Below are 23,747 nucleotides of genomic sequence, written 5' to 3'. Positions count from 1 at the left end.
CATTTCAAATACTTTCAATACCATAGACATACTTCCTTGTGCAGGATTGATTAAAGGAATGAAGAGACTAGAAAAGTTAAGATAATAATCATTTCAACAATTAAAAAAATTACACTGCACAACTGAAATCAGTAAATCTACAGACATTTTTGACATAAACAATTTCGAAGAATTAAAATTAAATCCAAACTCCGTGCAGATAGGTATAAAATCTAAAGATTAATGTTCCTCAAAATCCCTATGAACTTGCTGTGTCATTAAAATGTGTAAAGTTGAGTTTCTAACGCCTGACACGGAATCGTCATCTCCTGGCGTAGAATTTCCAAATTCTGTACTATCACCTTCTGATGTAGGTGTAAAATATCCAATATCTATATCGTAATCAGCACTCAATGTTGTAGAGTTTCTTCTTGCTGTATTAAAGTTGCCATTCTGTGGGGTGACGTCTCCGTAACCCATTATTGATGGAGAATTCTCAACCAGTGGAGGTGAATCACCAAAATCTACAGTTTCTGCTGCATGCTGATCTCCATTGACGGCGGCTTTATTTCGCTCACTGCACGCAGGATTGCATTCAAAATATGTGATCATGCGATTCTCGTCATATTCGTAGAACTTTGTAAGCAGATGGATGATTTTTTCCCAGGTTGTAGAATTTGGCTCGTTCAGGATTTGTTTGTTTTCGCATAAGAAAACAATTACTGCGAATGCTGCACAGAGTCCTGTTATCTGGAAAAGGACCCAAAAGCTACTGAGAGTAAGACTATTTGATGAAGCGAAGGGGTCCCTGTCTGAACAAGATCTTTCAGTCTTGAACGAAGCTCGTTTAAGCTTTTTCGTTTTACCTGCCTCTCTTATGCTCAAGATTTTTCTTGAAATATCAGGAGCCAAGGGAGAACCTTTTGGGAAAACCTTTGAACAAAAGAGTATTCATGCAAGTTCGAGGCCACTAGTGCCAAACCAAGATCAATGACAATAGATGCATGCTGACGAGTTTCCAACACTTCACCACCGTACTACAGCGACATCTGCGACATATCAAATCTATAGGAATTGTTGAAAAGAGAAGAAGAGACTTACAAAACCAAGTCCATCATTTTGATGGATTTCCCCGACCATCATGTATTTACCGCAATATTCAGCAAGGAGGAGTTCAATGTACGGGAGCTCCTCGAAAGCAGCAACAATTGTACCATTCGAGAAAGCATCGTCAAATTCTTTAGGAGACTTGAAGATTATAAGATTGGACTCATGAAAATCCATCTGTTTTAGCATTCCAAACACAAACGAACCTTCCTGATAACCAACATTGTACCGACCATCCTTAAGTTCATTAACATCAGTGTAGGTTGGATCAGATCGTTGAATCGTTAACATGGATGTCAAATTTGCTGTATAACTTTGTGTGATAATTAGCACAACAAAAAGCCAAATTGCAATTACAAATCTACCCAAAGAGCTTAGCACTCTTTCCTCTGCAAGATGATTGAAAAACAAGCTTTTAGAAACTATTAGAACTATACCTATATACAAAGCCATGTAGCTAGGAAAAGTGAAGTAATATTACTCTGTGCAAAGACAAGTGCTGAGAAGGAGAAAGAGAGCATGGTGCCCCACTGATACAAAGGATGAGGCCCTCCTCTGAACTCCCTATTTACTCTGTGTTCGAGAATCCAAACGACAGCACCAATGATAAAAAAGAAGGTCCCTGTTGTTACCCAGAGCTTCCACTCCAATGGCTTGAGGTATATCCATGTATCCTTGCTCATATCTTTTTTCACTAGCACCACCATTGATACCCCTCCTTCCGCATAGGGCAACGTAAAATCAACCAACTCTGATCGACTGGCTGTAATAGTCATATCTCCAACTGCGGCATCATAATTCTGTTAAGAATACAAGAATAATTGTAAAGAAAAAACGATATTAATCGTTAACTAAGATAACTTTACTACAATATTAGGAAAAGATAGGTCTATGTTGGATTCTGCATTACAGTACTAACCTGAGCATTCACTTGGTACACAAGATCATCGTAACTTCCAGCTTTGCCTGTGCTATCCTGAAAAGGAATGAGATCATAGGGAACATCGTATGGCAGCTCATCTAATGCAGCTTTAAACACATCTATGCAGTAACCAGTGACTTTATATCCCGAGTGACTACCAGAATTATTTTCTACCTTGACAAATTCATTAAAACCTTCTTTTACTGAAACTCCTATTCTTAACTTATTCTCATTAGTTGAAACTACCCGACCTTCAATTTCTTGTCATAATCTTCGTTTATACTCTGACCACGGATACGGTAATTTCCCAATCACCTAATACACCACATCTCACAAACCTTAGTTCCGAATCGGAAAATAAAATATGAGTTTTGAAGATAACTTCTATATCTTCATCTTCGTTTGAATCACCATATCAAAAAACTCATGGTTACCCCATAAAAACTACTTTAGTTAACAACAAATTTCTGCTCGTCAGAGTTTTTCAAAAACGTTTCTCTGTTTTGTAAAATATCAAAAAAATACTTTTACAATTCCAAAATTTCCGAAATTTTATGTGGGTAACTATAAAGATGTCTACTGCATTTGGTCAAAAGGGTTCATCGAAATTCCTTCTAGTTAGGAGATAAATTTGAAACTCTACAGCTGACCAAAAATTCGTTTTTTTTATTTTTCACTCCACAATTAACATCCATGATTATTACAAATTATAATGTCTTAAGATTGTTGAGTGCAATAATCAAAAACAAGGAAAAATCAAATAAGCAAAAGTTATTAACTATAAAGTTATTTGATGAAACGGACGAGCTCCCCATATCTCCGCAACAACAATAAGGCAAAACTTTGGAAAAACAGAGTGAGTCACATGTTCAACACGTTGCCCTTAAGACATTAGCGTCCGGCTACACTCAAGAGTGATGCTATAGCCCTCATAGGACGGATATCTCCAGGATAAAACACTCTAATACATCTACTACTACCATATGAAGTAGATGATCAACTTGAGCTTGACAACTCCGAAAAACCATAAAGGAAAATATCGAACGCTTAAGAAAACAATATAAAATATTTTTTCTTTCGGGGGTCCCTCTAAATATAGAGCAACCCTTTTCCCATAGATTTTACAAAAGTAATGAATTTATTTATATAATTGACAAATATAACTTAAAAAGAAAAACTCTCCGATGTGGGACTAAAAGTTTTATATAATTTCTTGAAACTACTAAGAATTGGAAACTCCACAATGTGGGACTAATAAATTTCATTCACAAAAAAAAAAAAACAATAAATTATAATTTTTATTAAAACTTTAAAAAATCATTTTTTATTAACCGTTTTCCAACATGGTGTATCGGAGGACACTTCCCGGTTTTCAGAGGAGGTGCCCGGTCTGCAATACGCGTAGCACGAGTTTTGCTGGAAACTGTGAATATAAACCATTCAAACGTGCGATGGTTTGTCTCCGGTGACGATGGTATTGTGTTCTTCCCGGAGAATATAGTGAAAACACTGTCTAAGTATGACCACAAGCTGCGGTATTATACCGGGTCTATATCGGAAAGGTTCGTACAAAACGACAATGACTTATCTTCATACGAAATGTCTTATGGGGGAGGTGGTTTTGCTGTAAGTTATTCCCTTGCAAAAGTTTTAGCTAAGGTTTTGGATTCGTGCCTGGATCGCTATCCTCATCATCTTTATGGAAGTGATGCAAGAATTTACTCCTGTTTAGCCGAGCTCGGCATTGCTCTGACTTATGAATTTGGATTTCATCAGGTATACAAGCATAGCTAGCACAATTACTTGGACTTTTGCAAAAATGCAGAAAACTGACTGTTCAATTTGCAACTATCTTAATAACTCTCCCTCAAGAATTTTTTATCTCACCAAAAAACACAACTGCCTGAAACTTATTTGTTCAGATCAGCTCCTTTGGAGCGGATCTGAGCAGAACAAATAATACCAATCGCTATAACTTCTCTTGATCTCTCTTTTGTGCTTTGTTAATCTAGATTCAGTAACCTTTTCGATTTTTTTTTCCATCCTGAGTTTTGTGTTTGTTTTCATGATTTTTCTGCTTGGATCTATGCCTGCTAGAGCAACTATGGATGGTGATCTATCACAGAGAACTCAGACCATGTCGCCTTCTTCTTCAGTGCAAATCTGCAAGCAAAACGAAGCAGCAACAACTACAGTGGTTTCTTCGGCATCTCCTCCTTCCAAGTTCTGTAATTTGGGGTTTTTCTCTCCTGTGTTCTTTTATCTAGTTTCTGATTTGAACAACTCATGTTTAGTTTTAGTTCATATTTTAGGTTACAATTTCATGGGGTTACCGTTTGTTATGGATTTTTCATATTTGGGTATTCGAATTGTGTATGTAATGGTGTTCTTCAATTTGGGTTTAGATTTAATCATTGTTTGCTATAAGATCTGTGATATCCATTTCCGGCCGTTACGAGAGCTCTGACGGCCGTTCCGGCGAGTTTTTTACGTTCCTGATGAATGTGATCACTTTTGGTCTTTTAGCATTACCTTAATCATGTATCTCTCTGGAGGAATATCACCCAAACAGGCGACAAGAACACCAACATCAACGACCCCAGTTGCGGCGACAAAGTTAGAAACAAGAACAACACTAACCCTTGAAATGGAAACAAAGACAGACACAATTACATTCAGATCATCTTCTACAATTGGTACCGTAACTTCAGTGCCGAGACAGCCCGATTCATTCCGTTTCAGACACTTAAAGATCGATTCAAATTACCGCTGTTATTTAAGACATTTTGGATACTATTGTTATGTGAGACACTTTGCTACTTTTACTGATAGTGGGGTCATTGCTACCTTGATTACTTTAGGTAATCTAAATTTAAAAAACTCCAGTTCATGTCAATTACATGTTTTGATGAACATTGGGTTGGATTCGATCCAATCATTGGCTTGTGCTTTGATACATACCGGTTTTATTTTCAAAATTAGTTTGGTCCTCTCGTTTACGAGAGAGAAAGTCTTTTGAAGCTGTTTTTACTTTTAGTGATGAAGGGATAGAATTGATAGGCAAGAATTGGTGGAGCTACTACAACTTGTATGATCTTGAAAAATCTCTGTAAGGTTTCCGGAATCGGTTTTAACTTTTAAGAGAACTGTGGCAAAATGAAAAACAAAAAATCTCTGTAAGGTTTCCGGAATCGGTTTTAACTTTTAAGAGAACTGTGGCAAAATGAAAAACAAAAAAATTTGGACCATTTCTCGATTTGTGCGTGTCATCCTTGCGCAGGGGCCATGCTAATCTTCTCTGTATCGTTCCAATTTTATCGGATGTCCCCGAAGGGACAAGCTTATGGTGCGCCTGACAGTATATATACGTACCTACTATCTCTAAAGTGAAAGATGTGGGACTAAATGAGAGACCAATCTCATAAGTCCCTAATTATGGGACATACGTCAAAGGTTCGAGCCTCACCCTCAGTAATCATAACTTATATTTCTTTTATATTTAGGAAATTTGCTAGTCACAACTGATCTTCACTCGGACCATCTGAAAAAATGTACTAGTTTAAAGTAATCTACAAACAAATCCATATCTACTCAGATGCAAGGCCAAAAAGCGGAAATTGTTGGTCCTGCACTGCCAATTCTTCGCTACTGGCGAGATCGCGGAAGTTGCTAAGATCCTTGTCTTCTACTTACTGAAATGCAGTCTGGCCGGAAACATTGTGCTTCTGAACATACCTGCTAATATCCAAGTTTTCCCATACAATTAGAGTCTTAATGGATCCCATTTCAAATACTTTCAATACCATAGACATACTTCCTTGTGCAGGATTGATTAAAGGAATGAAGAGACTAGAAAAGTTAAGATAATAATCATTTCAACAATTAAAAAAATTACACTGCACAACTGAAATCAGTAAATCTACAGACATTTTTGACATAAACAATTTCGAAGAATTAAAATTAAATCCAAACTCCGTGCAGATAGGTATAAAATCTAAAGATTAATGTTCCTCAAAATCCCTATGAACTTGCTGTGTCATTAAAATGTGTAAAGTTGAGTTTCTAACGCCTGACACGGAATCGTCATCTCCTGGCGTAGAATTTCCAAATTCTGTACTATCACCTTCTGATGTAGGTGTAAAATATCCAATATCTATATCGTAATCAGCACTCAATGTTGTAGAGTTTCTTCTTGCTGTATTAAAGTTGCCATTCTGTGGGGTGACGTCTCCGTAACCCATTATTGATGGAGAATTCTCAACCAGTGGAGGTGAATCACCAAAATCTACAGTTTCTGCTGCATGCTGATCTCCATTGACGGCGGCTTTATTTCGCTCACTGCACGCAGGATTGCATTCAAAATATGTGATCATGCGATTCTCGTCATATTCGTAGAACTTTGTAAGCAGATGGATGATTTTTTCCCAGGTTGTAGAATTTGGCTCGTTCAGGATTTGTTTGTTTTCGCATAAGAAAACAATTACTGCGAATGCTGCACAGAGTCCTGTTATCTGGAAAAGGACCCAAAAGCTACTGAGAGTAAGACTATTTGATGAAGCGAAGGGGTCCCTGTCTGAACAAGATCTTTCAGTCTTGAACGAAGCTCGTTTAAGCTTTTTCGTTTTACCTGCCTCTCTTATGCTCAAGATTTTTCTTGAAATATCAGGAGCCAAGGGAGAACCTTTTGGGAAAACCTTTGAACAAAAGAGTATTCATGCAAGTTCGAGGCCACTAGTGCCAAACCAAGATCAATGACAATAGATGCATGCTGACGAGTTTCCAACACTTCACCACCGTACTACAGCGACATCTGCGACATATCAAATCTATAGGAATTGTTGAAAAGAGAAGAAGAGACTTACAAAACCAAGTCCATCATTTTGATGGATTTCCCCGACCATCATGTATTTACCGCAATATTCAGCAAGGAGGAGTTCAATGTACGGGAGCTCCTCGAAAGCAGCAACAATTGTACCATTCGAGAAAGCATCGTCAAATTCTTTAGGAGACTTGAAGATTATAAGATTGGACTCATGAAAATCCATCTGTTTTAGCATTCCAAACACAAACGAACCTTCCTGATAACCAACATTGTACCGACCATCCTTAAGTTCATTAACATCAGTGTAGGTTGGATCAGATCGTTGAATCGTTAACATGGATGTCAAATTTGCTGTATAACTTTGTGTGATAATTAGCACAACAAAAAGCCAAATTGCAATTACAAATCTACCCAAAGAGCTTAGCACTCTTTCCTCTGCAAGATGATTGAAAAACAAGCTTTTAGAAACTATTAGAACTATACCTATATACAAAGCCATGTAGCTAGGAAAAGTGAAGTAATATTACTCTGTGCAAAGACAAGTGCTGAGAAGGAGAAAGAGAGCATGGTGCCCCACTGATACAAAGGATGAGGCCCTCCTCTGAACTCCCTATTTACTCTGTGTTCGAGAATCCAAACGACAGCACCAATGATAAAAAAGAAGGTCCCTGTTGTTACCCAGAGCTTCCACTCCAATGGCTTGAGGTATATCCATGTATCCTTGCTCATATCTTTTTTCACTAGCACCACCATTGATACCCCTCCTTCCGCATAGGGCAACGTAAAATCAACCAACTCTGATCGACTGGCTGTAATAGTCATATCTCCAACTGCGGCATCATAATTCTGTTAAGAATACAAGAATAATTGTAAAGAAAAAACGATATTAATCGTTAACTAAGATAACTTTACTACAATATTAGGAAAAGATAGGTCTATGTTGGATTCTGCATTACAGTACTAACCTGAGCATTCACTTGGTACACAAGATCATCGTAACTTCCAGCTTTGCCTGTGCTATCCTGAAAAGGAATGAGATCATAGGGAACATCGTATGGCAGCTCATCTAATGCAGCTTTAAACACATCTATGCAGTAACCAGTGACTTTATATCCCGAGTGACTACCAGAATTATTTTCTACCTTGACAAATTCATTAAAACCTTCTTTTACTGAAACTCCTATTCTTAACTTATTCTCATTAGTTGAAACTACCCGACCTTCAATTTCTTGTCATAATCTTCGTTTATACTCTGACCACGGATACGGTAATTTCCCAATCACCTAATACACCACATCTCACAAACCTTAGTTCCGAATCGGAAAATAAAATATGAGTTTTGAAGATAACTTCTATATCTTCATCTTCGTTTGAATCACCATATCAAAAAACTCATGGTTACCCCATAAAAACTACTTTAGTTAACAACAAATTTCTGCTCGTCAGAGTTTTTCAAAAACGTTTCTCTGTTTTGTAAAATATCAAAAAAATACTTTTACAATTCCAAAATTTCCGAAATTTTATGTGGGTAACTATAAAGATGTCTACTGCATTTGGTCAAAAGGGTTCATCGAAATTCCTTCTAGTTAGGAGATAAATTTGAAACTCTACAGCTGACCAAAAATTCGTTTTTTTTATTTTTCACTCCACAATTAACATCCATGATTATTACAAATTATAATGTCTTAAGATTGTTGAGTGCAATAATCAAAAACAAGGAAAAATCAAATAAGCAAAAGTTATTAACTATAAAGTTATTTGATGAAACGGACGAGCTCCCCATATCTCCGCAACAACAATAAGGCAAAACTTTGGAAAAACAGAGTGAGTCACATGTTCAACACGTTGCCCTTAAGACATTAGCGTCCGGCTACACTCAAGAGTGATGCTATAGCCCTCATAGGACGGATATCTCCAGGATAAAACACTCTAATACATCTACTACTACCATATGAAGTAGATGATCAACTTGAGCTTGACAACTCCGAAAAACCATAAAGGAAAATATCGAACGCTTAAGAAAACAATATAAAATATTTTTTCTTTCGGGGGTCCCTCTAAATATAGAGCAACCCTTTTCCCATAGATTTTACAAAAGTAATGAATTTATTTATATAATTGACAAATATAACTTAAAAAGAAAAACTCTCCGATGTGGGACTAAAAGTTTTATATAATTTCTTGAAACTACTAAGAATTGGAAACTCCACAATGTGGGACTAATAAATTTCATTCACAAAAAAAAAAAAACAATAAATTATAATTTTTATTAAAACTTTAAAAAATCATTTTTTATTAACCGTTTTCCAACATGGTGTATCGGAGGACACTTCCCGGTTTTCAGAGGAGGTGCCCGGTCTGCAATACGCGTAGCACGAGTTTTGCTGGAAACTGTGAATATAAACCATTCAAACGTGCGATGGTTTGTCTCCGGTGACGATGGTATTGTGTTCTTCCCGGAGAATATAGTGAAAACACTGTCTAAGTATGACCACAAGCTGCGGTATTATACCGGGTCTATATCGGAAAGGTTCGTACAAAACGACAATGACTTATCTTCATACGAAATGTCTTATGGGGGAGGTGGTTTTGCTGTAAGTTATTCCCTTGCAAAAGTTTTAGCTAAGGTTTTGGATTCGTGCCTGGATCGCTATCCTCATCATCTTTATGGAAGTGATGCAAGAATTTACTCCTGTTTAGCCGAGCTCGGCATTGCTCTGACTTATGAATTTGGATTTCATCAGGTATACAAGCATAGCTAGCACAATTACTTGGACTTTTGCAAAAATGCAGAAAACTGACTGTTCAATTTGCAACTATCTTAATAACTCTCCCTCAAGAATTTTTTATCTCACCAAAAAACACAACTGCCTGAAACTTATTTGTTCAGATCAGCTCCTTTGGAGCGGATCTGAGCAGAACAAATAATACCAATCGCTATAACTTCTCTTGATCTCTCTTTTGTGCTTTGTTAATCTAGATTCAGTAACCTTTTCGATTTTTTTTTCCATCCTGAGTTTTGTGTTTGTTTTCATGATTTTTCTGCTTGGATCTATGCCTGCTAGAGCAACTATGGATGGTGATCTATCACAGAGAACTCAGACCATGTCGCCTTCTTCTTCAGTGCAAATCTGCAAGCAAAACGAAGCAGCAACAACTACAGTGGTTTCTTCGGCATCTCCTCCTTCCAAGTTCTGTAATTTGGGGTTTTTCTCTCCTGTGTTCTTTTATCTAGTTTCTGATTTGAACAACTCATGTTTAGTTTTAGTTCATATTTTAGGTTACAATTTCATGGGGTTACCGTTTGTTATGGATTTTTCATATTTGGGTATTCGAATTGTGTATGTAATGGTGTTCTTCAATTTGGGTTTAGATTTAATCATTGTTTGCTATAAGATCTGTGATATCCATTTCCGGCCGTTACGAGAGCTCTGACGGCCGTTCCGGCGAGTTTTTTACGTTCCTGATGAATGTGATCACTTTTGGTCTTTTAGCATTACCTTAATCATGTATCTCTCTGGAGGAATATCACCCAAACAGGCGACAAGAACACCAACATCAACGACCCCAGTTGCGGCGACAAAGTTAGAAACAAGAACAACACTAACCCTTGAAATGGAAACAAAGACAGACACAATTACATTCAGATCATCTTCTACAATTGGTACCGTAACTTCAGTGCCGAGACAGCCCGATTCATTCCGTTTCAGACACTTAAAGATCGATTCAAATTACCGCTGTTATTTAAGACATTTTGGATACTATTGTTATGTGAGACACTTTGCTACTTTTACTGATAGTGGGGTCATTGCTACCTTGATTACTTTAGGTAATCTAAATTTAAAAAACTCCAGTTCATGTCAATTACATGTTTTGATGAACATTGGGTTGGATTCGATCCAATCATTGGCTTGTGCTTTGATACATACCGGTTTTATTTTCAAAATTAGTTTGGTCCTCTCGTTTACGAGAGAGAAAGTCTTTTGAAGCTGTTTTTACTTTTAGTGATGAAGGGATAGAATTGATAGGCAAGAATTGGTGGAGCTACTACAACTTGTATGATCTTGAAAAATCTCTGTAAGGTTTCCGGAATCGGTTTTAACTTTTAAGAGAACTGTGGCAAAATGAAAAACAAAAAATCTCTGTAAGGTTTCCGGAATCGGTTTTAACTTTTAAGAGAACTGTGGCAAAATGAAAAACAAAAAAATTTGGACCATTTCTCGATTTGTGCGTGTCATCCTTGCGCAGGGGCCATGCTAATCTTCTCTGTATCGTTCCAATTTTATCGGATGTCCCCGAAGGGACAAGCTTATGGTGCGCCTGACAGTATATATACGTACCTACTATCTCTAAAGTGAAAGATGTGGGACTAAATGAGAGACCAATCTCATAAGTCCCTAATTATGGGACATACGTCAAAGGTTCGAGCCTCACCCTCAGTAATCATAACTTATATTTCTTTTATATTTAGGAAATTTGCTAGTCACAACTGATCTTCACTCGGACCATCTGAAAAAATGTACTAGTTTAAAGTAATCTACAAACAAATCCATATCTACTCAGATGCAAGGCCAAAAAGCGGAAATTGTTGGTCCTGCACTGCCAATTCTTCGCTACTGGCGAGATCGCGGAAGTTGCTAAGATCCTTGTCTTCTACTTACTGAAATGCAGTCTGGCCGGAAACATTGTGCTTCTGAACATACCTGCTAATATCCAAGTTTTCCCATACAATTAGAGTCTTAATGGATCCCATTTCAAATACTTTCAATACCATAGACATACTTCCTTGTGCAGGATTGATTAAAGGAATGAAGAGACTAGAAAAGTTAAGATAATAATCATTTCAACAATTAAAAAAATTACACTGCACAACTGAAATCAGTAAATCTACAGACATTTTTGACATAAACAATTTCGAAGAATTAAAATTAAATCCAAACTCCGTGCAGATAGGTATAAAATCTAAAGATTAATGTTCCTCAAAATCCCTATGAACTTGCTGTGTCATTAAAATGTGTAAAGTTGAGTTTCTAACGCCTGACACGGAATCGTCATCTCCTGGCGTAGAATTTCCAAATTCTGTACTATCACCTTCTGATGTAGGTGTAAAATATCCAATATCTATATCGTAATCAGCACTCAATGTTGTAGAGTTTCTTCTTGCTGTATTAAAGTTGCCATTCTGTGGGGTGACGTCTCCGTAACCCATTATTGATGGAGAATTCTCAACCAGTGGAGGTGAATCACCAAAATCTACAGTTTCTGCTGCATGCTGATCTCCATTGACGGCGGCTTTATTTCGCTCACTGCACGCAGGATTGCATTCAAAATATGTGATCATGCGATTCTCGTCATATTCGTAGAACTTTGTAAGCAGATGGATGATTTTTTCCCAGGTTGTAGAATTTGGCTCGTTCAGGATTTGTTTGTTTTCGCATAAGAAAACAATTACTGCGAATGCTGCACAGAGTCCTGTTATCTGGAAAAGGACCCAAAAGCTACTGAGAGTAAGACTATTTGATGAAGCGAAGGGGTCCCTGTCTGAACAAGATCTTTCAGTCTTGAACGAAGCTCGTTTAAGCTTTTTCGTTTTACCTGCCTCTCTTATGCTCAAGATTTTTCTTGAAATATCAGGAGCCAAGGGAGAACCTTTTGGGAAAACCTTTGAACAAAAGAGTATTCATGCAAGTTCGAGGCCACTAGTGCCAAACCAAGATCAATGACAATAGATGCATGCTGACGAGTTTCCAACACTTCACCACCGTACTACAGCGACATCTGCGACATATCAAATCTATAGGAATTGTTGAAAAGAGAAGAAGAGACTTACAAAACCAAGTCCATCATTTTGATGGATTTCCCCGACCATCATGTATTTACCGCAATATTCAGCAAGGAGGAGTTCAATGTACGGGAGCTCCTCGAAAGCAGCAACAATTGTACCATTCGAGAAAGCATCGTCAAATTCTTTAGGAGACTTGAAGATTATAAGATTGGACTCATGAAAATCCATCTGTTTTAGCATTCCAAACACAAACGAACCTTCCTGATAACCAACATTGTACCGACCATCCTTAAGTTCATTAACATCAGTGTAGGTTGGATCAGATCGTTGAATCGTTAACATGGATGTCAAATTTGCTGTATAACTTTGTGTGATAATTAGCACAACAAAAAGCCAAATTGCAATTACAAATCTACCCAAAGAGCTTAGCACTCTTTCCTCTGCAAGATGATTGAAAAACAAGCTTTTAGAAACTATTAGAACTATACCTATATACAAAGCCATGTAGCTAGGAAAAGTGAAGTAATATTACTCTGTGCAAAGACAAGTGCTGAGAAGGAGAAAGAGAGCATGGTGCCCCACTGATACAAAGGATGAGGCCCTCCTCTGAACTCCCTATTTACTCTGTGTTCGAGAATCCAAACGACAGCACCAATGATAAAAAAGAAGGTCCCTGTTGTTACCCAGAGCTTCCACTCCAATGGCTTGAGGTATATCCATGTATCCTTGCTCATATCTTTTTTCACTAGCACCACCATTGATACCCCTCCTTCCGCATAGGGCAACGTAAAATCAACCAACTCTGATCGACTGGCTGTAATAGTCATATCTCCAACTGCGGCATCATAATTCTGTTAAGAATACAAGAATAATTGTAAAGAAAAAACGATATTAATCGTTAACTAAGATAACTTTACTACAATATTAGGAAAAGATAGGTCTATGTTGGATTCTGCATTACAGTACTAACCTGAGCATTCACTTGGTACACAAGATCATCGTAACTTCCAGCTTTGCCTGTGCTATCCTGAAAAGGAATGAGATCATAGGGAACATCGTATGGCAGCTCATCTAATGCAGCTTTAAACACATCTATGCAGTAACCAGTGACTTTATATCCCGAGTGACTACCAGAATTATTTTCTACCTTGACAAATTCATTAAAACCTTCTTTTACTGAAACTCCTATTCTTAACTTATTCTCATTAGTTGAAACTACCCGACCTTCAATTTCTTGTCATAATCTTCGTTTATACTCTGACCACGGATACGGTAATTTCCCAATCACCTAATACACCACATCTCACAAACCTTAGTTCCGAATCGGAAAATAAAATATGAGTTTTGAAGATAACTTCTATATCTTCATCTTCGTTTGAATCACCATATCAAAAAACTCATGGTTACCCCATAAAAACTACTTTAGTTAACAACAAATTTCTGCTCGTCAGAGTTTTTCAAAAACGTTTCTCTGTTTTGTAAAATATCAAAAAAATACTTTTACAATTCCAAAATTTCCGAAATTTTATGTGGGTAACTATAAAGATGTCTACTGCATTTGGTCAAAAGGGTTCATCGAAATTCCTTCTAGTTAGGAGATAAATTTGAAACTCTACAGCTGACCAAAAATTCGTTTTTTTTATTTTTCACTCCACAATTAACATCCATGATTATTACAAATTATAATGTCTTAAGATTGTTGAGTGCAATAATCAAAAACAAGGAAAAATCAAATAAGCAAAAGTTATTAACTATAAAGTTATTTGATGAAACGGACGAGCTCCCCATATCTCCGCAACAACAATAAGGCAAAACTTTGGAAAAACAGAGTGAGTCACATGTTCAACACGTTGCCCTTAAGACATTAGCGTCCGGCTACACTCAAGAGTGATGCTATAGCCCTCACAGGACGGATATCTCCAGGATAAAACACTCTAATACATCTACTACTACCATATGAAGTAGATGATCAACTTGAGCTTGACAACTCCGAAAAACCATAAAGGAAAATATCGAACGCTTAAGAAAACAATATAAAATATTTTTTCTTTCGGGGGTCCCTCTAAATATAGAGCAACCCTTTTCCCATAGATTTTACAAAAGTAATGAATTTATTTATATAATTGACAAATATAACTTAAAAAGAAAAACTCCCCGATGTGGGACTAAAAGTTTTATATAATTTCTTGAAACTACTAAGAATTGGAAACTCCACAATGTGGGACTAATAAATTTCATTCACAAAAAAACAAAACAATAAATTATAATTTTTATTAAAACTTTAAAAAATCATTTTTTATTAACCGTTTTCCAACATGGTGTATCGGAGGACACTTCCCGGTTTTCAGAGGAGGTGCCCGGTCTGCAATACGCGTAGCACGAGTTTTGCTGGAAACTGTGAATATAAACCATTCAAACGTGCGATGGTTTGTCTCCGGTGACGATGGTATTGTGTTCTTCCCGGAGAATATAGTGAAAACACTGTCTAAGTATGACCACAAGCTGCGGTATTATACCGGGTCTATATCGGAAAGGTTCGTACAAAACGACAATGACTTATCTTCATACGAAATGTCTTATGGGGGAGGTGGTTTTGCTGTAAGTTATTCCCTTGCAAAAGTTTTAGCTAAGGTTTTGGATTCGTGCCTGGATCGCTATCCTCATCATCTTTATGGAAGTGATGCAAGAATTTACTCCTGTTTAGCCGAGCTCGGCATTGCTCTGACTTATGAATTTGGATTTCATCAGGTATACAAGCATAGCTAGCACAATTACTTGGACTTTTGCAAAAATGCAGAAAACTGACTGTTCAATTTGCAACTATCTTAATAACTCTCCCTCAAGAATTTTTTTTCTCACCAAAAAACACAACTGCCTGAAACTTATTTGTTCAGATCGGCTCCTTTGGAGCGGATCTGAGCAGAACAAATAATACCAATCGCTATAACTTCTCTTGATCTCTCTTTTGTGCTTTGTTAATCTAGATTCAGTAACCTTTTCGATTTTTTTTTCCATCCTGAGTTTTGTGTTTGTTTTCATGATTTTTCTGCTTGGATCTATGCCTGCTAGAGCAACTATGGATGGTGATCTATCACAGAGAACTCAGACCATGTCGCCTTCTTCTTCAGTGCAAATCTGCAAGCAAAACGAAGCAGCAACAACTACAGTGGTTTCTTCGGCATCTCCTCCTTCTAAGTTCTGTAATTTGGGGTTTTTCTCTCCTGTGTTCTTTTATCTAGTTTCTGATTTGAACAACTCATGTTTAGTTTTAGTTCATATTTTAGGTTACAATTTCATGGGGTTACTGTTTGTTATGGATTTTTCATATTTGGGTATTCGAATTGTGTATGTAATGGTGTTCTTCAATTTGGGTTTAGATTTAATCATTGTTTGCTATAAGATCTGTGATATCCATTTCCGGCCGTTACGAGAGCTCTGACGGCCGTTCCGGCGAGTTTTTTACGTTCCTGATGAATGTGATCACTTTTGGTCTTTTAGCATTACCTTAATCATGTATCTCTCTGGAGGAATATCACCCAAACAGGCGACAAGAACACCAACATCAACGACCCCAGTTGCGGCGACAAAGTTAGAAACAAGAACAACACTAACCCTTGAAATGGAAACAAAGACAGACACAATTACATTCAGATCATCTTCTACAATTGGTACCGTAACTTCAGTGCCGAGACAGCCCGATTCATTCCGTTTCAGACACTTAAAGATCGATTCAAATTACCGCTGTTATTTAAGACATTTTGGATACTATTGTTATGTGAGACACTTTGCTACTTTTACTGATAGTGGGGTCATTGCTACCTTGATTACTTTAGGTAATCTAAATTTAAAAAACTCCAGTTCATGTCAATTACATGTTTTGATGAACATTGGGTTGGATTCGATCCAATCATTGGCTTGTGCTTTGATACATAACGGTTTTATTTTCAAAATTAGTTTGGTCCTCTCGTTTACGAGAGAGAAAGTCTTTTGAAGCTGTTTTTACTTTTAGTGATGAAGGGATAGAATTGATAGGCAAGAATTGGTGGAGCTACTACAACTTGTATGATCTTTTTATGATCTTGAAAAATCTCTGTAAGGTTTCCGGAATCGGTTTTAACTTTTAAGAGAACTGTGGCAAAATGAAAAACAAAAAAATTTGGACCATTTCTCGATTTGTGCGTGTCATCCTTGCGCAGGGGCCATGCTAATCTTCTCTGTATCGTTCCAATTTTATCGGATGTCCCCGAAGGGACAAGCTTATGGTGCGCCTGACAGTATATATACGTACCTACTATCTCTAAAGTGAAAGATGTGGGACTAAATGAGAGACCAATCTCATAAGTCCCTAATTATGGGACATACGTCAAAGGTTCGAGCCTCACCCTCAGTAATCATAACTTATATTTCTTTTATATTTAGGAAATTTGCTAGTCACAACTGATCTTCACTCGGACCATCTGAAAAAATGTACTAGTTTAAAGTAATCTACAAACAAATCCATATCTACTCAGATGCAAGGCCAAAAAGCGGAAATTGTTGGTCCTGCACTGCCAATTCTTCGCTACTGGCGAGATCGCGGAAGTTGCTAAGATCCTTGTCTTCTACTTACTGAAATGCAGTCTGGCCGGAAACATTGTGCTTCTGAACATACCTGCTAATATCCAAGTTTTCCCATACAATTAGAGTCTTAATGGATCCCATTTCAAATACTTTCAATACCATAGACATACTTCCTTGTGCAGGATTGATTAAAGGAATGAAGAGACTAGAAAAGTTAAGATAATAATCATTTCAACAATTAAAAAAATTACACTGCACAACTGAAATCAGTAAATCTACAGACATTTTTGACATAAACAATTTCGAAGAATTAAAATTAAATCCAAACTCCGTGCAGATAGGTATAAAATCTAAAGATTAATGTTCCTCAAAATCCCTATGAACTTGCTGTGTCATTAAAATGTGTAAAGTTGAGTTTCTAACGCCTGACACGGAATCGTCATCTCCTGGCGTAGAATTTCCAAATTCTGTACTATCACCTTCTGATGTAGGTGTAAAATATCCAATATCTATATCGTAATCAGCACTCAATGTTGTAGAGTTTCTTCTTGCTGTATTAAAGTTGCCATTCTGTGGGGTGACGTCTCCGTAACCCATTATTGATGGAGAATTCTCAACCAGTGGAGGTGAATCACCAAAATCTACAGTTTCTGCTGCATGCTGATCTCCATTGACGGCGGCTTTATTTCGCTCACTGCACGCAGGATTGCATTCAAAATATGTGATCATGCGATTCTCGTCATATTCGTAGAACTTTGTAAGCAGATGGATGATTTTTTCCCAGGTTGTAGAATTTGGCTCGTTCAGGATTTGTTTGTTTTCGCATAAGAAAACAATTACTGCGAATGCTGCACAGAGTCCTGTTATCTGGAAAAGGACCCAAAAGCTACTGAGAGTAAGACTATTTGATGAAGCGAAGGGGTCCCTGTCTGAACAAGATCTTTCAGTCTTGAACGAAGCTCGTTTAAGCTTTTTCGTTTTACCTGCCTCTCTTATGCTCAAGATTTTTCTTGAAATATCAGGAGCCAAGGGAGAACCTTTTGGGAAAACCTTTGAACAAAAGAGTATTCATGCAAGTTCGAGGCCACTAGTGCCAAACCAAGATCAATGACAATAGATGCATGCTGACGAGTTTCCAACACTTCACCACCGTACTACAGCGACATCTGCGACATATCAAATCTATAGGAATTGTTGAAAAGAGAAGAAGAGACTTACAAAACCAAGTCCATCATTTTGATGGATTTCCCCGACCATCATGTATTTACCGCAATATTCAGCAAGGAGGAGTTCAATGTACGGGAGCTCCTCGAAAGCAGCAACAATTGTACCATTCGAGAAAGCATCGTCAAATTCTTTAGGAGACTTGAAGATTATAAGATTGGACTCATGAAAATCCATCTGTTTTAGCATTCCAAACACAAACGAACCTTCCTGATAACCAACATTGTACCGACCATCCTTAAGTTCATTAACATCAGTGTAGGTTGGATCAGATCGTTGAATCGTTAACATGGATGTCAAATTTGCTGTATAACTTTGTGTGATAATTAGCACAACAAAAAGCCAAATTGCAATTACAAATCTACCCAAAGAGCTTAGCACTCTTTCCTCTGCAAGATGATTGAAAAACAAGCTTTTAGAAACTATTAGAACTATACCTATATACAAAGCCATGTAGCTAGGAAAAGTGAAGTAATATTACTCTGTGCAAAGACAAGTGCTGAGAAGGAGAAAGAGAGCATGGTGCCCCACTGATACAAAGGATGAGGCCCTCCTCTGAACTCCCTATTTACTCTGTGTTCGAGAATCCAAACGACAGCACCAATGATAAAAAAGAAGGTCCCTGTTGTTACCCAGAGCTTCCACTCCAATGGCTTGAGGTATATCCATGTATCCTTGCTCATATCTTTTTTCACTAGCACCACCATTGATACCCCTCCTTCCGCATAGGGCAACGTAAAATCAACCAACTCTGATCGACTGGCTGTAATAGTCATATCTCCAACTGCGGCATCATAATTCTGTTAAGAATACAAGAATAATTGTAAAGAAAAAACGATATTAATCGTTAACTAAGATAACTTTACTACAATATTAGGAAAAGATAGGTCTATGTTGGATTCTGCATTACAGTACTAACCTGAGCATTCACTTGGTACACAAGATCATCGTAACTTCCAGCTTTGCCTGTGCTATCCTGAAAAGGAATGAGATCATAGGGAACATCGTATGGCAGCTCATCTAATGCAGCTTTAAACACATCTATGCAGTAACCAGTGACTTTATATCCCGAGTGACTACCAGAATTATTTTCTACCTTGACAAATTCATTAAAACCTTCTTTTACTGGAACTCCTATTCTTAACTTATTCTCATTAGTTGAAACTACCCAACCTTTAGGAATGTCCGTAGTATCCCAGGCCATATGATAGGGCGTAATTTCTCTTTATTTGATGTCAAGTATGTGCTTTTAGTAGTCTCAACTAAGCTTATATCCCTTATGATTCCATTTGAAGGTGACCAAATTCCAATTTCTCTAGCCCCATTGCCTACGACATTGAGTATTTGAAAGATTTTGGATTGCAGTTGCCTATCGACGACATGAAATTCCCCGCTCAGGCCTTTAAAATTGATACTGGAAATTCCTTGCAAAATTTCAGGACCTATTTGAGAAACACCTAATCTTGTAACATCACTTGTGTTCAAAGTTGTTTTTTGCTGACTGAACCGAGGACTGGTGCTTAAAAGTTTCTCAACTGCACTTGCCAAGGCCGAAACTGTATCATATGCCCATATACCTAAAATATCCAAATTCCAGTCGATATCTGGGTTCTCTTTCTGAAACTTTCTTTTCCATTGCACTTCAAATGAGCTAAGCTCTTTGGACATAGGAATATATGGCCTTATAGCTATTACTCCTTGCATTGTGTCAATAGCCGAAGAATTGGATGAACTCAAATCAGAGCTTAAGCCTTTGGTAACAATCCATGAGTACCCTTTGCTCATCATACCAATCTTTTTAGCTTTCTCGAAAATACGTAATCCTAGTGGCGAGACCATATGCAGAATGAATACCCTTGTTTGCATTGTCTTTAAGTTATGAAGTTCTTGGACAATTCGATCGTCAGAAGCTGAAACAGGGAATACACTCCTATATGGAACTCTGGTATTGACACTTTGAAGCGCGTCAACTAAATATGGAATGATACCATGTCCATATTCGGTGTCTTCATAAAGAGGTACAACTCTTCTCCATCCAAAAGCCTTCACAACAGCAGCAATGGCATTTACTTGAGCTGAATCTTCTAGTGTTGTACGAATGAAATAAGGATTTTGAGAAAGAGAAATAGAAGGACTTGTTGCACTGAAAGAGATAATTGGAACTTGAGATCGACTTCCAAGAGGAACCATGTGAATAGCTTGTGCTGATGCCATGGGACCTATGATCGCTTGGACTTCAACATTTTTTATCAAATCTATTGCTGTCATACGCATCAAAGCAAAATACAAAACTATTAGGTGCTTGTTATCTATACCGAGTGAACATATACTTTATTAACACCTGCTATGCTGGGAATAGGCAGAACTTATGAGATGTTAAAATAAAAAGTGAGAATACACTGAATTTCAAACTCAGGTGAACTCTTAAAATACAGTTGAAAAATCAACTCATGAACTCATAATTATTATTCTAATTTTTACCGACATGCGTTAAATTTTACTCCCGTTTCAAAAGGACAAGTCTCTTTTGATATTCTGGGTTTAGTAGACAGGCATGCTTCTATTTTAGAACAGTATTAATTATAAATGCGATTTCATCAAATATAATTTTTTTATCCAATATAACAGCAACTGCGGCTGAAACTACAAAATATAGCAACATCGAATTATCTAAAGAGCTAGGGAGAGTGAGTTTACCTGCAGAGGAAGCATCAAGGACATCTCTGTTAGAATCCCTTACATGGAAAACCAACCTTCTCTTATGAGGAGTAGTTGCATAAAAGTCAGAGAGAGCCATGTTCATGGAAGTCAACCACACCTTTGCCATAGACATGTTCAGATCAAGAACCACACCTACTTTAAACTCCTCAACTTCTTGTGCTGTGTTTTGACCCATTACCACTATTTCATGATTTCCTAACAAATGAATAGCAAAGAAGAACAACAATAGGTGATTGGTAATAACACTGAGTTGATGATAATTATGACTCAGTTACATCACACCTCCCCTATCAGCAAGAATCACAATAGTCTAATAATAACTTCACCAATTCACAGATAACAATTTCATCAATTGCAGAAGTATGCACGCTATCTTAAAACATTTATATGGAGGAAAATAAACATTTATAGTCTAATATGAACTTAGACTTTCCCCCTTCTTGTCAATGAGATGTATATTTGACTAGTTATATTTATAAAAGAATAATACTATTTGAAAGAACCTGATTCCAGAACAGGTGTCTAGTACTTTGGACATGTTTATACATGGCTAGGTGAAGTAATGAACACTCAAAAATCTTGATTTGAGTATTTAAGGTGACATCTTCAATCTCATATTACTAGTGATGCCTTAGGTGTGAAGACTCAAAATGCTTGAATGTGGATTTGGGTTGACATCTTCAATCTCACATAATTAGTGATGCCTTAAGTATGAAGAGTCAAAATGCTTGAATGAGGATTTTTGTTGACATCTTCAACTCCTGAACATAAGTGCTGTCTATATCATTGTTATTCTTGATTAACATCCCTAACCATAAAATGTTATATATAGCTGTAAGTATGAGGGGGGCCAGGATTCCAAAATCTAGGGCGGTTTAATAAAGGATGTAAACAATTTTAAAAAACAAGAATGATGGGTGGACAGAGAAAAAACTCCACCGAACCGAGTTTTCCACATTTGTATAATTTTGTGGACTTGACAAAATAAGCCTTTAGAGCACCAATTATTAAACTGCAACTACAACTCAGACGAGTAGTTCTTCCACTTGGAAAGCATTGATATCAGTTCAAGCCACAACATACCTGTTGGTTCGCTGGAGATGGAAGCAGTATCAACTTGAAAATCCCTGGATCCCTACAACTGCTGACTTCAAGCCATAACGCCTGCAATCTGGCTCCTGCAAACATGAAGACAGTTAGCGACCTAATTGACCACCAGTCTAAACAATTGAATCAAGAAGCTCTTTCTATCTATTCCTCTCCACACCATGTCATGGAAATTGCTATCATTTCCATACCTGAAGAGCAAATCGAAGATAAGCCGGTCTGGTCCATCTGGATCTTCACCCGGAGTGCTGAATTTAGCTCAAAGTCTTTCCAATAGCTGCTCAATAAAAGAGCATTAACTTCAAGTAAAAATCCTGATTTTCCTTAGTCGAAATTCTGAAAATACAAACAACCTCCACCAAGAGTTCACATTTTCTTGTGGAGGATCCGGCACGATGGTGTTGGAATTCATTGAACCATCACCCTACGCTCTTTGTCTCCTCTGCCATTGCTAGACTGAATCGGTCCAGCCTCTCTTTGTCAAGTGCCATGTTACTCAAGCTGCCCATTTTGCTTCCAATTTCTCCATGAGAATAACCCAAGACATAAGAAAACCTTCCAGACCTGATAAACCACTGAATTCAGCTGGGGGGCAATGGGGAATCTTTGCATGTCTGTTGTGGAGCAAATATGAAATACCTGCATCAGCTCCTTCTCCATCCAACCTCAGTTGAGCAGACAATCCCTATGTCAACTGATAATCTCAATCCAGCCAATATCTGGACGGACTTTGCGCCCCAAAGAATTCATCAAAATCAACTCTGATTGAGCTTTCAAAGATAATTAAGCTGCCGCTGTTGCTGTTGTCCAAGCTTCAAACCCATTAGAGACTGAAGCCAGAAAGCCTTAATTCTTGGCATTCGGATTGCTAAAGATCGAAATTTCAAGAGAATAATTCTGGAGAGTGATGCCCTAATCGTCATCCAATGTCTTCATCGATGCGGGAAAAAAAGACCACATGGAAAGTAAGGAACACGATGAATTGGATCTTACAGGCTGCCAAATCAATGGAGATACTCCAATTTAATCACATCAAAGGAGGAGCCAACAGAAATGCTCTCACAATCTCGCCAATTTCCAACTCTCCTGTTTCCCTCTCTTTGTAATTTCTTTTTTCTTTTGTTAGCGGCAACCTGATATCTATTTCAGGTATGCCCAGTTTTAGTTCTCTGGGTTCTGGCCTAAGCCAATCTACCATGTTGAATTAGGACATGGACCAGTTTGTTGGACCTCCCGCTCTATCTTGGCGAATGTTAAGCTAGTTGGGGCTGCACTGGGGGATATTTTGGGGCTGAACGAGGACAGAAAAAGGGTGAAATATTAATCTCCAATAACTCATTATCCTACTATTTTTATTAGTGACCGGCATGCCCTAGATTTTAATTAGTGCTGATGAAAAATTAATGATATTAATTAAGAATTAGGTTAGATTAGATAATGTTAAATCGGTGATCATACGAGTCAACTCAGTTTATCCAATTACAAAATGTTCAACTAAATTTACACCTTTTATCACTGGG

At 37.5% G+C, this 23,747-nt stretch overlaps 4 protein-coding genes and 3 non-coding genes across 7 annotated transcripts; all 7 read right to left on the bottom strand.

Moving 5' to 3' along the window:
- Positions 1–65: 65 nt before the first annotated feature.
- LOC113306419 (glutamate receptor 2.9-like) lies at positions 66–6,249 on the bottom strand. Its single transcript, XM_026555359.1, has 6 exons — positions 6,083–6,249; positions 5,744–5,857; positions 4,541–4,649; positions 2,006–2,230; positions 1,568–1,886; positions 66–1,475 (listed from the first exon to the last, which is right to left on the bottom strand). Exons 1-6 carry the CDS (start codon positions 6,247–6,249, stop codon positions 1,045–1,047), a joined length of 1,365 nt encoding a protein of 454 aa, XP_026411144.1. The 3' UTR covers positions 66–1,044.
- LOC113307026 lies at positions 5,243–5,345 on the bottom strand. The gene has a single exon (XR_003338994.1). It is a non-coding gene; the product is annotated as a U6 spliceosomal RNA (small nuclear RNA).
- On the bottom strand, positions 5,856–12,039 carry LOC113306417 (glutamate receptor 2.9-like). The gene is made up of 6 exons (XM_026555358.1): positions 11,873–12,039; positions 11,534–11,647; positions 10,331–10,439; positions 7,796–8,020; positions 7,358–7,676; positions 5,856–7,265 (listed from the first exon to the last, which is right to left on the bottom strand). Exons 1-6 carry the CDS (start codon positions 12,037–12,039, stop codon positions 6,835–6,837), a joined length of 1,365 nt encoding a protein of 454 aa, XP_026411143.1. The 3' UTR covers positions 5,856–6,834.
- On the bottom strand, positions 11,033–11,135 carry LOC113307025. The gene has a single exon (XR_003338993.1). It is a non-coding gene; the product is annotated as a U6 spliceosomal RNA (small nuclear RNA).
- LOC113306416 (glutamate receptor 2.9-like) lies at positions 11,646–17,904 on the bottom strand. The gene is made up of 6 exons (XM_026555357.1): positions 17,606–17,904; positions 17,267–17,380; positions 16,120–16,228; positions 13,586–13,810; positions 13,148–13,466; positions 11,646–13,055 (listed from the first exon to the last, which is right to left on the bottom strand). Exons 1-6 carry the CDS (start codon positions 17,902–17,904, stop codon positions 12,625–12,627), a joined length of 1,497 nt encoding a protein of 498 aa, XP_026411142.1. The 3' UTR covers positions 11,646–12,624.
- On the bottom strand, positions 16,766–16,868 carry LOC113307024. Its single transcript, XR_003338992.1, has one exon. It is a non-coding gene; the product is annotated as a U6 spliceosomal RNA (small nuclear RNA).
- On the bottom strand, positions 17,379–23,358 carry LOC113303899 (glutamate receptor 2.9-like). The gene is made up of 6 exons (XM_026552983.1): positions 22,419–23,358; positions 22,204–22,298; positions 21,097–21,315; positions 19,319–20,660; positions 18,881–19,199; positions 17,379–18,788 (listed from the first exon to the last, which is right to left on the bottom strand). Exons 4-6 carry the CDS (start codon positions 19,601–19,603, stop codon positions 18,358–18,360), a joined length of 1,035 nt encoding a protein of 344 aa, XP_026408768.1. The 5' UTR covers positions 19,604–20,660; positions 21,097–21,315; positions 22,204–22,298; positions 22,419–23,358; the 3' UTR covers positions 17,379–18,357.
- Positions 23,359–23,747: the final 389 nt, after the last annotated feature.

Source organism: Papaver somniferum, chromosome 8, assembly GCF_003573695.1.
Source record: "Papaver somniferum cultivar HN1 chromosome 8, ASM357369v1, whole genome shotgun sequence".
In the NCBI taxonomy this organism is placed as follows: domain Eukaryota; kingdom Viridiplantae; phylum Streptophyta; class Magnoliopsida; order Ranunculales; family Papaveraceae; genus Papaver; species Papaver somniferum.
This window is presented reverse-complemented; position numbering and strand designations above follow the sequence as displayed.